At 44.1% G+C, this 15158-nt stretch overlaps 3 protein-coding genes across 3 annotated transcripts; 1 reads left to right on the top strand and 2 right to left on the bottom strand.

Moving 5' to 3' along the window:
- Positions 1-374: 374 nt before the first annotated feature.
- LOC130384292 (tRNA (guanine(10)-N2)-methyltransferase homolog) lies at positions 375-9425 on the bottom strand. Its single transcript, XM_056592415.1, has 13 exons — positions 9303-9425; positions 8923-8988; positions 8713-8786; positions 8399-8480; positions 8176-8268; positions 7709-7843; positions 7374-7530; positions 6890-6970; positions 6606-6770; positions 6143-6215; positions 5553-5687; positions 2263-2383; positions 375-696 (listed from the first exon to the last, which is right to left on the bottom strand). The coding sequence occupies exons 1-13, from the start codon at positions 9378-9380 to the stop codon at positions 553-555; spliced, it is 1404 nt and encodes a 467-aa protein (XP_056448390.1). The 5' UTR covers positions 9381-9425; the 3' UTR covers positions 375-552.
- A 497-nt stretch (positions 9426-9922) lies between these two features.
- LOC130384227 (actin-binding Rho-activating protein-like) lies at positions 9923-12467 on the top strand. Its single transcript, XM_056592335.1, has 2 exons — positions 9923-10078; positions 10308-12467. The coding sequence occupies exon 2, from the start codon at positions 10438-10440 to the stop codon at positions 11014-11016; it is 579 nt and encodes a 192-aa protein (XP_056448310.1). The 5' UTR covers positions 9923-10078; positions 10308-10437; the 3' UTR covers positions 11017-12467.
- On the bottom strand, positions 11645-14798 carry hint3 (histidine triad nucleotide binding protein 3). Its single transcript, XM_056592336.1, has 5 exons — positions 14555-14798; positions 14287-14404; positions 14056-14125; positions 13554-13680; positions 11645-12749 (listed from the first exon to the last, which is right to left on the bottom strand). Exons 1-5 carry the CDS (start codon positions 14690-14692, stop codon positions 12702-12704), a joined length of 501 nt encoding a protein of 166 aa, XP_056448311.1. The 5' UTR covers positions 14693-14798; the 3' UTR covers positions 11645-12701.
- Between the last annotated feature and the right edge of the window lie 360 nt (positions 14799-15158).

The raw sequence follows: 15158 nt of genomic DNA on the forward strand, positions 1-15158 counted from the left end.
CACCAAAGCAGGGCTGTGAATGTATTTTTAGACCGGGATATGGTAGCAGACATGGGCCTCATGGGTTCCCTTCCTTCAGGGGGGGGCTGTGGGGCCTACTGAATCGATGTGCGAGTCTTTATGTTGTTTCGGCATCAGACATGCTAAAGGGTAAATGATCCCTGCGATGAAAGTTGGAAGAACGGTGCTGGCTCAACACTGCTCAGCTGTGTATGTTGAGCCATAGGAGCCAACCTGTTGTTTGATTGTTGCAGAGCCTAATTGAGTGATTCTGATCCAAACTGCATGGTTTTTCCCTTTATTTTCCATCATTACGGTATTAACCTGCAAACACCTCCAACACACACACACACACATACACGCGGTACGTCAAATTTGTAACCCTTTATTTTAAAAATAACAGTGGCATAGCAACATCATCATTAAAATGCTGTAAACAATACAACAATTAATAAAAAAAAAAAACATTTTGGAAAGTATCAGGGCGTGTTTTAGTTGCCTTAGCAGCACCACTAGAGGTTAGCATTCAGTCGGACGGGACAGATCTGCCCCTCAAACCCCGTTGATGTGCATCTTATCCTCCTCTTCCTTCAGGCCCCTCTTGTTCACTCCGCTGAAGTACTTCTCCCTGAAGGCGTTGTGTCCCTGGTAAGGGCTGTAGCAAGGCTCCGACATGTCCACCAGGGCGTCTGACTCCTGTTGGGTGAACAGGGGGGGGGGGGGGGGCTCGGTTAACTGTGGACGGTCGCAAGACCCAGGAGACGCTCGGAGTCGCTGCTAAAGACGGGGCAAACATCTGGACGTCTCGATTAACGCACATGTGTTAACTTGATTCTCCCTCCGAAATTGTTTCAAATCTGCTTTCCCACCTATAAGTGGAAGGGCTTTTTTTTTTTTTTCTTGTAATCCCCCCCGCCACGGCCTGCCCCCGAAATAATAGACGGCCCTAATAAGGTGCCCGTAAATAAAACACGGGGGAATCAAACGAATCAACGCTTACGGAAGGTGTCGACGGACACGCCATGCTCTGCGGCTCCTCCAGGAACACCTATTCCCATCTGTCCCTGGGCCGGGCCGTCTCGGCGGGCGGACCGACTGACCCATGCCAAGATAAAAAGGTTTCCATGATGCCATCGGAAAAAAAACGGTTCGGGGCAACACCGCTGGCAGCGGAGGAGGAGTGTGTGACTTATCACGACTACGAACTGGACTAATAAATATATGGGGATAAACCCTTTTTACTTTGGCGAGATCCACAGACGCGTCGGGGGCCCCACGGGCGAGACACCTCGTCGGTAAGACGTCGACCAAATTATAAAAGATGGATTTTCCCATCGGCACATCTTGGAAACAGAAGCCGACCGGCCTCTTCAAGGGCATTGCGTTTCCTTCACTCAAACTACAGAGGGCCGTAAAACATGCTGTAAATGTGTGCAGGCGTTTGCAGAAAACACACACACACACACACACACACACACGTACCGTAAATGCTCCTTCAAGTTTAAAACGTATGGCATATTCATATTTGGGCCTTCAAAAAAAAAGAAAAATCAATGCCAGTCAACATCTGTGTGTGTGTGGAAGTATACGTGTGTGAGTGTGCGTGTGTATGCTTGCGTATTAAACAGACCCCATTATGGCAGCAATTTGGTGTTTTGAAGTGGAGTTGCCAGAACCAAAGATGGATTGTTTTCCATACAACGTGTGATTAGACTATTTAGAGTCCTTAAAGAAATGAGCCAATCACAGCCAGATGTCCAGGATTCAGACCAGACAGGCCTAGCCCCAACGCTAACCCTTAACCCACAACAAGGAGCAGAGAGAAGACGCACCGCTCAAACAGGCATACATGCTACGAAGACACATGTATCCTACATGTGTTTATGTGGTGCCATCCAGAAGCAAGGCTATGAACCACAAGAAGAAACACATGGAAAAGGAACGGGGGGGGGGGGGGGGGGGGTAGAGCACATGCTCACACTTTACAATAAACACTGATATCTGAGAGGCTGAGAATGCTTATCCTTGGCAAAAAATACTTAGAAGCTAGCTTCATGTCATGTCAATAAAAAAAGCCTAGGATGTCGATTGTTGGAAGATTGGCGTGTTTCGATTCACACGCAAACGCTCGCGCCCAGGAACTGCAGGACACGTGTCATCAAAGTGCATTTTTTTGTCAACGCGTGATATCTCCACAAGCGCGATTTTGTATTAATGCCACAAAAAAATAAAAAAATGCGAAAAGGCGACGTTCACACCAACCTCGGGCTCCTTGAACTTCTCCATGGTGATGAGGCGGCGGGAGGTGTGGCTGGAAAGTGTCTGCTCACTGTTACTGATCATCTTGAGACACGGGTGAAGGGGGACCATCTCATCACAGTACCTAGAGGGGGACGCGCACACACAGCTTCAATCCTGTGAACCCTGATATCATTTTTATTAGCCTGATGCAACAGGGACACGCACTCACGACGGCAATAAACAAACCACACCTTTTCCTCCGGTCCTCAACCTACAAGGCATCCCCCTTGTGCCAACACTTGTCTCTTGCCATCAGTGCCTTTCCCCTCGTGCCCATCCGTCTCATCGCTCCGTCTTTCCATGCAGGCAAGACAAGCTGTGCCAGGTCATGTCCTTGCCGTTCTCACTTTCAATGTCGCACTCCCATCTCTCTCTCTCTCAGGTGTGTGTCCTGTTGCCGGGGGGGCTGATCTGACCCCTGTATGGGGAAGTTCCCCTGAACCCTATTCAATATTGCGACCGCAACGCGATACAGGTCACCTCTCTCTCTCTGTGTGTGTGTGTGTGTGTGTGTGTGTGTGTGTGTGTGTGTGTGTGTGTGTGTGTGTGTGTGTGTGTGTGTGTGTGTGTGTGTGTGTGTGTGTGTGTGTGTGTGTGTGTGTGTGTGTGTGTGTGTGTGTGTGTGTGTAGACTGAGCTCAGAGGATGACTGCAGAGCTCCGTCATCGCCAGAACAACTTTGGAGACATAAAAGCTGTCCAGCGTGGTGCGAAGCCCTATTAACGGAGAGTGATGTATGTGTTTGCATATTTGTGTCAGTCGCGACCAACCGCCTTGTACCAGCTCGCTGTTCAAAGCTCGATTGATTTTCACCTTGCTTTGTTTGTCTCGCTGGTTGCTATGGACACTGTGGAGACGATCGCACACCTCGGTTGCCACGGGCACGCGCGGAGGTGGTAATGCTCCCATGCCAATCAGCTGAGAATGACGCAGTTGGACCGAAACCCCCATACTGTAACTAGCAGTCTGACTGACTTTTACCATTTTAAAACATTAGTACCGAAAATATCAGGAAATTCATTGATGTGTATATATAAATATGTGTTCATACATAGATATATGTTTTTCTATTACCCCTTAATTTGTGAATACAAAAGTAATATTAGGACCTAAAAGTTCAAACACATGTATACCAATGTATGCCAATACTATAATTCTACATATAATACTACATCACTACGATAGTATACATGACATACTATCACAAATATAGGTCCATCTGGCAGCAGGTGTAGCATGGAATTAAATTCAAACCCCAATTTCCTCTTCTTTTTTTTTAAATACCTTTGAGAAAGTACAAACATACTACCATTAGTACAATTCAACTGGCAACTGGCTGTTAGTTAGTATCAGTACCCAACTGGCACCATTAAACAGTATCCAAATACACAACTTGACCCTAAACTCTTAAAGGAGTAACAACTCCATCCCATAGACAACAGCGCCCCCATTGGCTAGAAAGTGTTCTCCAGTCCAAGGATAAAGAAAAAAGAAATTAAGATTTCTTTTAAATTGATCAAATAGTAAAAACCAGTTTGAAGGGATGGCGATATTTATGTGTAAAAACATAAATTAATAATAGGACTTCAACCCATCAACTGCTTTAGATCAAACTAGGTTTGGTCAAATATAATAATAATATATATATATATATTATTAAAGAATTAAAAAGGTTCACTCATAATAACTTCAGGAATGATTATAAATTGGAACTCCTGTTCTTTCCCAACCAATCATTTACTTTGGATGGTGTTGACATGAGCAGTCTCTCAAAGTACGAGCAGGGACTTAATGGCAGCGATGAACGATGCCACAATCCATCGTTATTTATTCTTTCCATTCTCTGCTGTTTATTGCTTTACTGCGAACAGGGCTGGGGTCAGGGTTAGCCCGAATGGTTAGTGGTCAGCAGATTGTTGGTAACACAATGTCTTGCTGGCAAGACATTGTGTTACCTATCAACACACAGACACAAAAAGACAATGAGAATTGAATGGACAGACACAAGCAAACACACACAAAGAGTCTGAGAGAAACCCGATCACTCCCCGATGCCCGTGGGGAGCCCCAGATTAGGCCTGGGAGACGGGGGTTCACTGGGGACACACACACACACACACACACACACACACACACACACACACACACACACACACACACACACACACACACACACACACACACACACACACACACACACACACACACACACACACACACACACACACGGCAGACTTTACAGCTGGCTTCAGACGTTTATTTTAACCCGGCAATGTGTTGCGACACATGGGGTCAAGGGTTAACTGTACCCCCTGGCATGGAGACAAGAGTGTGAACCTGGTCATAGTGTGAAGCAACCCTCTCACACACACAGACAGTCCTGTAATTAGTTGCCAACCCCTGTGGGGATTCTTCCTTACACCACCTCACCTACAATCTCTGCTACTGTCTGTTGTGGCAGAAACCACCATCTCACACCACCTGGACACTCTCTGCCTGCAACAGTTCAGCTCCCATCCCATAGGGCTGCTGATGATTCAAACCCTCGTGTGGATAATTAGACGTTAGCGGCTCTCTGACATTGTGGCTCACCCACAGCTCAGGTGCTGAAGTCACTGAAGTTTAGGCGCGAGGGGCGGGAACGTCTCTGAACAACCGTTTAACGGCGTCGCTGACTGTGGAGGACCTGAGTGAGCCCACGCTGAGATCAGGGGGGGGGGGGGGGGGGGGGGTTGTGAGGGTGTAGATTAACCTGAAAACAGGTGCATCGGAAAGTCCCCCTTTGTGTGCAAATCTGCTGATGGTCGCAGTCGACAGATGTTGGAACAACACTGCACCTTTCATTAATAAAGCCCTTCCAGAAGGTATGATCCAATGTAGGGAAGGAGGGTGGGAATCAGAGGCCCAGAACAAGGTCCCTGTTGTCAGAAGACGTTTACACATGAGGATTTCCAGAAGTGGTGCCTTGCAGCTCAATGTTGCATGAGTAACGGCTTCTTTCTGACAGTGGAGTGGTTACACATGATGTGCCGCAATCATATATGATTGCGTATTTGTGGCCCATGACTGCCCCCAAGTGGTCATTGTCATCCAACTACCGGTACTTATTCAAATGAGTCCAATAGATTTCCAGTACACAGTGTGGCGTCGGGGAACCATGGCATGAAAAGAGACATGTTTGGACCTCTTCTGAACCACCGTCAGAAACAAAACAGCCACATTGTAAGGTGGATAGGACAGTTGTGGACTTACTCTGGACTGTGGACAGGTAACCAGTACACCAGCCGGCCTCCCATGACCAGGTGGTGGGCGGCAAAGGTGAGCAGATCTGCAAAGATGTCGCTCAGATGGTACGCCATGGAGACGGGGACGTGGCTCTCTCCAAAGCTAAGGGGTTGGAGAGGGGGACCCCAGATGAGGTTAGGGGCCGTCACACAAGCGGAAATGTAATGGCCTCTAGTAGACTAGAAGGCACTTTGTGGAGATGTACTATGGTGATGATGGGGTGGATTTAGAGATTACTGTGAGTATCTGCCGGAAATAGTTATAGCATAATAATACCAAACAAACAAAATAACATTTGTGATAACTATTGCTACTCAGAAGGCTGTTCAGTAGCTGTTTTTTCTCGACTTAGTCACTCGTGAGACCCCCATTTTTGTAGCTTCTCTAGATTTACATTTAATGCGTTGATCCTTTCAGACTCAACCTCTAACTTGTAAGTCACGTTGGATTCAATCGGCTTCCACATGACTCAAGGGTAAATGTTCCCGACATGCAAAAGCAGTGGACGGCCGGGGATACTCAGGAGACTCGCGGGGCCGTTGGACAGGCGTACTCACTAGTCCTCAGGCGGTTTGGTCACATCCTTGTGGGAGCCAGTTCTCCGCGTGGACTCGCGGATACCGTAGGGCGCTGCAGAACGACAACCAACTATCACCAGACGACGACGATAACATCACATGTGATGTTATGATCCAACTTCAGCTGTTTGAGGATATAGGCTCTCTGTTATATTCTGGTTTTATTATTTTACGCTTTTCATTCCCTAGAGGCTGAGATTTCCGTAAAAAATTCTTTAATTTAAGGGTCACTACATTATTCAGTTTCCAATACACTTTTTAGATAAGGGCCCGGTGTACAGAATTAGCTGCACGTTAAACTGTAAATTCTACGTAACCTTGAAGTACATTTGTACGTATTTGACCGTAGCATTTTGTAAACAAACAAAAACGAAATTACAAATATTGGATGTAATTGTGAAACCGGGCATCCCGACTACAGTAACCCTGGAGAGGTACGTACGGTCGGTGATGATGGCGTCAAAGTGCAACCCCGTCCTCCAGATGCATTTGGAGGCGTCTGACACCATCACGTCCACGTAGGTCTTCTCCTTCCCGTACTGACGCAGGTTAGCTCGGATGTTCTCGTCAGGCCCACGCCACTTCTGGTTCGTGCGGCTGGATCTACCTGGGGATGTGTCAACCCAATGCGCCGACTGTGAATAGACGCAACAGCAGGCGCTCCCCACACGCGATGCAAAAGGATGAGGAACTGTAGTGTGCGTGTGAATACATTTTTTCCCGAACCTTTCCCGTGAATGGTGTTGTAGTCAATGTCGGTGCCGCACACATAGGCTCCGAAATGAGAACAGGCAATCAGTAGACTACCTTAAAGAAGGAAATAGACAAAGGTACAAGTTGAATATCTTACGTGTTCTTTTGATTAACGTTGGCATTTTTGTTTGAGATACAAGAGACGGAAAAAAACATTATTTTCATGAAGTCCACTTGAAGCTTGACTAATATATTACACTTTACTACCATAAGGTTATACATTCCTATGCAGCCATATCTACTGAACCAAAATATATAATACTGTAATTAATTTTGATTTATTTAATAATATGAGGTCATTCAGGACCAAAGGTCACAACTTCCCCTGCAGAACCCCTCAGCCCATATAAACCTATGCCCAGCAGTCTTAAGCAGATCAGGTTATCCGTGTGTCCTCAGTACAAGAAACCGACATTTTAGGTCAATTCATGGTCGTGCAGTGGGTGCGCTCACTCACCGGTACCGACGAAGGGGTCGAAGACGAGGTCGTTCTTCTTGACCCCGGCATGGTTGGCCATGATGAAGGACAGGCAGGCTTCCATACTGGTGTTCCCTATGAAGTGGCGGTTCTTGACGGAGTACGAGCGGATCAGTTCGCGCTGGCCGTCTGCTATCTAGTCATGTACGGGGAAATCAGTATATTCACAATCACGGCCCTCGCAAAAGTTGAGATCAATCTTGCTTTCCTATACTTATGCAATTGCACGGCCCTTATACATAAAGAAGTGTATAATTAGTTTGTGATTTATAGCAATATAGATAATTGTTCATTATCATTTGTATGCGTCTTACCCATCGGCCAAAGTAGACATAGAGAGGTTGATCTGGGATGTTATTTGGATCGGTGCCGTAGTCTTCCAACAAGCAGAAGGTGTGCTGTGGGGTCTTCAGGTTCACAGTACCATCAAATGACAGATAGTACAAAGCCTGAGCGAGAGAGAGAGAGAGATTCACACACTCATTTTATTCTCACCTGCCCCCGGGACTACAGGTTGAAGACAGCCATTTGCCACCTGGTGCAATACATCTCTCCTTGGTCTAAACAAGGTTAATGTTTCTCTGTGCATTGTCCCCGTTTAAATAAATGTACATTACATCACAATTTATGCAATGATAATCAATGACAGACAAACAAATAAATACGAAACTCCATGATGCTTCAAATTAAAGGCTTTTGCTTTAAAGCCCACATGCATAGCCCTCGTTCTCCTAGAAGCAAGAGAGAGAGGGAGCGAGAGAGTGAGAGAAAGAGAACTCACATCAATCCTTTCAATCCTGTCCTTAAACTCCAGCGTCTTGTTAAAAGTGTAGACGTTGATTCTGTATGTGGAGTCCTTCTGTGTGTACGGAGACTGGAGTGGAAAAAATACAAAAACAATAATAATGAATTCTACTGTATTCTTTGTATCAAATGTAATAAAAAAGTTCCCCTGGGTATATTAAGTCAAGAATAACGCAACTGTGAGCTATGCGTTTACCAACCATGTTCTCTTTGGGATACTTCAAGAGGGATGTTTTGAGTTCACAGTGTGTCTTCCCATGACCCCACAATTCAAAAGCAGACCTAAAAGAACATCACGTTACATTACATTAAATCCCACCATTTCCAGCATTGAATAAAATGGACAACTTGCATTATTATTACAGTGGACTAAAGGATAAAATGTAAATAAAATATATGCAGAGTTTATACCACAAAAAGCCAATATAAAATTTGAGAATGTTCCCAACAACATCAATTTCTTAATGTCTACCAGCTATGTATTTCCCTTTTGTTGTTTTGGTTTGACACTTACTTTGCACAAACGGATCTCGTCATGATGCCATGAACATCTTCTTCACATAACTCCCCCAAAACCCAGAAAGGAGTCTAGGAGGAGAAGTCAGAATATGAATGACGAGACATTTGATCATGGTTTCATGAGTAACTTTAGGCCACGTTTGAACATATGCCAGTATTTAACAGGAAGCATCGTTAGTAAAAAACGATGTGCTTCATGTCCCACCTTTTCTTTGTAGTTTTCACAAGGACGAAATGGTTTTCCTCTCAAAGCCAGCAAAGACTTAATTTCCTTGAAGGGGGAAAGTTATTAGAAAATATTCAACGGATTCATTTAACGTTAGGATAATTTTTACGATTTAAGACGGAAAGAAAAGTAAAGTAAATCCAGTCGCAATATAATAGGCATGTTCCATGGGGGATCTCTTATTTAGTATTGTACATGATATAGTACCAGGGCAGATAGTAAGTGGAAACGTTGCAAGACATGACATGCAATAACATTGTAAGTCATTTTGTCTCATTGAGGCCAACTTAAATACAAATAATAAAATAAGTAGGTAAACAATAACTCGTTTTGTTGAAATATTTTAACATAAATATTACCGGTAATCTAAAATCAAGATTATCCTGGGCAAGATGAATTAAATACTGTAAGCATGATCGACCGGTGGTGGCTGCCATTTTTGTTGCTCATTCAAAATACATCCGCCATGGTACCGGGCGGTGGGCGCACAAGGCATATCAACTCAGTTCCGCCGGTCATTGGTTCCGCCTAGTTTATAACCGGCACAATCACCATAAATGGAAGAAATATGCTATCCTCGACCAACTTAAGTAGAACAATGTAGGCTTATTTATTATTCAGGTGGTTCACACATACGTGTGGCTTTATTTCTGATCGAATTAAGAGAAACCACAAACCGAAAATATGATTGAAATTATATTAAATTATATATTTAATAAAAAAGGAAATTACTTTGCAAAAATGTAGAATCAATATTAATGCAAGTAATTTGTCAAAATATTCCCTGTGCTTGGTCCAAGGTTTGTCTGACAAGATTTATGACATTGATACTAAGCTGCTTTGGGACTATACTTGTTACAGCTGATAGGATGGCACGTGACATCTTGGCCACGATTGGACGAGGTTTCGTTTATCCGCGCCATCTCCATGTGGCCATTGGTTGACATGGCTGTCATTCAATTCAGGAATTCCCGTGGCAGTGAGTGCAGTATCTGGACTATGCTGTGTCCGCAGATCTACATCTTTGTAAAATTGTATTAGTCGATACGTATTGTTAATTCATTGGTGGTTAGTTACACGGGAGTTGCATTGCAGCTAGACATTGGAGCTGAAGTCTATACAATGAAAGAGGGATGTAAGTAAGGACTTTGTTGTATGTGACTTAGTAAATCTCATAAAGTTGTTTATATTATTCAAGTTTTACAAATGGTAACTCAAATTTTTCTTTTTGTCATAATCTTTCTTGTTGGTTGGTAAAGGATGTTCAATCCCAGACTATTATACCAACAATACCACGTCATACCATGAATATGTAATATTGGAATTCATAATAATTAATACAACTTTTAATTTCCACAAAATAGTAAATACCCCTGACTCCCTGACCCGGTCCTAGCAGCAGGCACCACATTCGCCCCCACCATGGACCACGAACCCTAACCCACCAAGGACACTGAACCCATACCCACCATGGACCACGCACCCTAACCCACCATGGACCAAGAAGAAACCAGCGACCCAGCCGCGGCAGCACCTCCACCTCAGGCCCCCGTCCCAGACGACCGCGTCACCTGCAGGGGCACGGTGGGACCCCTGAAGGAGAACTGGCAGCAGTGGTCCAGCGACCACCAGGCGTCCCAGAAGCAGAACCCCTTCAGCCAGCAGGTCTGCGGGGCCCCGCCCCCGACGGGCCTCCCTCAGCGGGGCCAGCGCGGCTACGGGAGGCCCTTGGAGGGCTCCATGACGGAGCGACGCGGGAGGGACGCTCACACGCACGTCGGCCGGGAGGTGGAGGAGCTGTGCGCTGCCATCAGAGCCATCGGCCGGCGAGGGGAAGAAGGGGCGGACGCCGGACTCGGGGGCACAGGCGCTGGGGACCGGGGTGGTGCCGCCGGGCGGGGGACGGGGAGCGTCACGGTGGAGTTCGGGAGGCTGTTCGAGCACTACGTCACCATCTCCAACAAGTTGGTGGGGGTGCTGCTCCGAGCCAGGAGGCAGGGTCTGGTTCACTTTGACGGGGAGATGCTTTGGCAGGGGCAGGACGATCGCGTGGTGATCACTCTGCGGCAGTGACCGGAGGCTCCAGTCCAATGCACCGACCACACACGTCAGGGTTCGTCGCGGCAGAGGCCCCTTGACGGAGCACGGAGCAACCATATGGAAAGCCAAGAATGCCACTAACTGGCCCTAGAATGGCGCGGTAAAAGGGTTTCAGTGCGGTTTAGCACTTTTACCGTGCCATTCTAGAGCCAGTTAGTGGCCTTCTTGGCTTTCCATACAACCAGGACTAACGCTAATAGAGCGCTGCCGGAAGACAGTATTTGTGGTCTCGCTGTCTTGGCTCAAAGTGAGCTTGTTTGAAACCACGTTGACAAGAAGTCTGAAAACGGATTTCTTTTTTCCATTTGCCATGGCATCGAACAATGCATCACTGTATTTCCCGGTTGAGTATGACCTAATGTGTGTCGGAAGATAACATCAAGTGAATTCTGACACCCCTAATGGAGCAGATTCGATAAAGGACACCCCAGTTGCGCAACCTCACATTATTTTTTTCTACTGCTCACTCACTGAAATATTCTTAACATCCTCTGATTACATTTCTGATAGAGGTTGTTTGACATGTCACAGCCAGGATCTCGTTCAACAGGCTTATTCCCTTTAATACAATTCCATCATGACCTCATTCAAAATGAAAAACCTATAGGGAGGGAAGAAAAGATCGAATTGTACTGGTCCAATAGGATCCTTGACCATTCCATTAAAGATAAGTGGATGAGGGCTGGGAGGCTGCCAGAGGGCTGCTTGTTTAGAGAACATGAGGCTGCCCGTGACAGACAATATGGTGCTATAGAATGAACCTGAAACCCCGAGCTGGGGCCAGCATTTGTATCCTGCTTAAGTCTGCATTCACTCAATACAATCCATGTAGTTCAAAGGCGAGTATTTGCTTTGTGTTTATTTTACAAGAACATTTGTAGTCAGTTGTATTGTAGTTTTGTTGTGTTGTTAGATCAATTGGTTAAATAATTATTGTTGTGTGGCTTATTGTGGTTTTTCTACTACAGTTTGCAGGGGCAGTTTAAATAAACAGAATAAATAAGTAATTCTACTGATAACACTGTTACCAGGTACTGTGAAGCAGCATCCACACTTTTATTAACATTCATAGTAGTCAAACACTTATATACATCATATTTGTTTGAGAGGGTTACTTCAGAATAAATATACTAAAATTATTTAAGTTCCCTGAATGCAGCAGACATCCGCTTAATGATACACTTTTGGCTGATTAAAGGACGATTGAATATTCATCAATATTGTCATTAATGTATTTTATCAGTAGGCTCTGTATAGGCCTCAATCCTCATTCTTTCAATATGATCAAAATGCATTACATTCAATACCATCATGTCAAACATAACCAAGCCCGTTTCTTTCATGCAAGCTAACTGAGCTTGACGGGGAATACACTAATTTACTTAATATATAATTTGATTGAATCTACAATCATTTAATTTGCTATTGGCCATATAAAACCTTTTGAAATAATACAATATTAAGAAGATGGGTTTGTGAAATAATTTGTAATAAAGCACGAAGGACTAGAGTTAAAAATCATTGGGGTCTACTGCTCCAACCTGGGTTGAGATCACTCATTTTCACGAAGGCTTTCTTTCCGAGGGGTCCATGGAACGACAGGGACCTCACAGTTGTGTTGACCTCTTGCCAGGCCAGGTATCCTATAAAATACTACATCAATCCGTCTCACTTTTGGAGTTGAGAAGTTCAATCAGCTGGTCGACCTGCAAGTGATAGAGAAAACAAACATTTGAGCGTTTAAACAGGGTTAAACTGCAAACCAGCTTCTACTGATGCCAAAGAAACCAGACTATTTCAGCTTCCTCCCTGATGAAAAGCAAAAACTAAGAGTCTAAAAACGTAATATAACCATAACATATAATTGCATACCAAACTAATATCCTGTACCAGGAAAATGTCAAAAAGAATATCAACATTAATCTCCACGTCAGCTAATAAACTCCACAGAGGATTGTGTGGTCCACTCCCCTGCCCTGCATAACGACGTTAATAAATGAATACTGGAAATCCATTCATAACGAAACTGATGCATAGCACCTTCCAACATAGACAAAGAAACGAACTCTGGAAGCAACTAACACCGCTGAATTTAGTGTACAATTAATAACAATAGATCGGAGCAGAAATGATAGCAGGGATTTGTATTCCACAGACTGTAATCCAGTCTGTTGATTACAGTATGCCAATGTCATAGACAGAATGACAGAATTAGTTAGTCTTCTCATACTTAGCAGTTAGTCTATACTATAGGAGCGACATAAAATTATATTCACAAGCCAATAATAATATAATTGTTCATAAGTAGTCAGAAATATTGATTATTTCAGTGTATGAAAGGGTAGAGGTAACACAAATCTTGAAAATATTGTACAGTGAATATTGTTCACTGATACAGGTATTGCACCAATTACGTCACTCATAGATTAGTATGGATAAAGCGCTTGTTTACTTTTTTTCATTCCCATTATCAATGATGATACACCCACATGTAAAAAAACTCAACTCACTGTGACAAACCAATAGGAGTTGAGTCTATAGAAGAGGCGGGAGATAAAAGTGAGTTGACTTGCAGGTGCCAAAACATGGAGGTGTAAATGGCTGACAGAACAAAAGGGTGGCCAATGGAAGCCAAACCTGCAGAAGAAAAAAAATATTGATTTCAAATAATATGAATGAGGCACACTATTAAGCATAGGATATACTGCTGCTTATCTGCACACAAAGGTGGTGTGTGGAGATTACAATATGTGTCATACTAGCCGGTTAGCCAGATCCTATGAATGAACAAATAATTAGTGGGGGGATAGGCAAGCGGGATTTCAACTCATGCCTGCTGGAAGACAATACATTAAGGACGCAGATTCTCCAGAGATACCGAGGGAGCATTATTGAAGACATGGGAATGCCAAACATCGTGTTGGGTTAAGCAAAATGTTATTTTCATGATGTGATTATAGCTTGGTCTTTATCTTTTCTAAATCGCACACAGGAAATAAATAGAGAGCCCACCTGACGTCACTGAGATCTGTGACATTGTTTTTCTCCAAGATCTCCTTCCCCACCTCTACCATCCGTTGCACTGAAAAAGAACAACATAAGTTTAACAAATACCCAAAACACAACTCAAAACAAGTATTGATTTCAGATACTTTGAGTACTTGAGATCACTTTTTTATTGAACCTGAATTAGTCATTCTTTACTAAAACGTAAAACCTGTGCAGTATATAAAACAATCCTACCCAACGGCACATGAGCTTTAGTCAGCGACTTGCAGTTCCCCACATGTTTGGTGGGTACAATTAGGTAGTGGTGTGGTGCCCCTGGTTTGATGTCTCTGAAACATGAAATCTCTTCATCCTGTATCATAAATGAAACCACAGGTAGAGACAGTACAGAATGACATTCATTGATATCAAAGCTGTGACTTATTGTTGTCGTTTCTATTTCTAGCAGCTTCTGGAAAAGCCTTTTTAAAAAATGTGTTACAGCGTATAATAATTGACTTACACAATGAAGAAGCTCCGTGCCCATTTCTTTGTTAACGACCTTGCAGAATATGCATTTCTTGTCATAACCTTCATCCGTAGCCATGTTTATTTTCGAAATATCGAGTTGGGTTACTTCGCCCACCTCACTAGATGCCATAACTGTCGCGAAAACAATTACCCCGACAGTCTACTACAACATGGATAGAGGGTAAACATCAGGATGGATGGACATAGGCGTACATAGCCGAGTGAAGATAACATCGATTAGCAGGAAGTGCAGTTAGTGTACTACACGGGATGGCCACAAGAGAGCGGCAAAGCTCTTGCAGCAATAGCTAGGAAAACGTTACGTGAAACCAACACACACACACACACACACACACACACACACACACACACACACACACACACACACACACACACACACACACACACACACACACACACACACACACACACACACACACACACACACACACACACACACACACACCAATAAGACACCTATCTCTAGATCTAAAAACCAAACCCTATAACCCAAACCTAATGAAACCCTAGCTCTAATACAAATCATAGATCTGAAAACCAAAACCAAAAACCCAACACATAGTAGCCCCCAACCC

Source organism: Gadus chalcogrammus, chromosome 6 (assembly GCF_026213295.1).
Source record: "Gadus chalcogrammus isolate NIFS_2021 chromosome 6, NIFS_Gcha_1.0, whole genome shotgun sequence".
In the NCBI taxonomy this organism is placed as follows: domain Eukaryota; kingdom Metazoa; phylum Chordata; class Actinopteri; order Gadiformes; family Gadidae; genus Gadus; species Gadus chalcogrammus.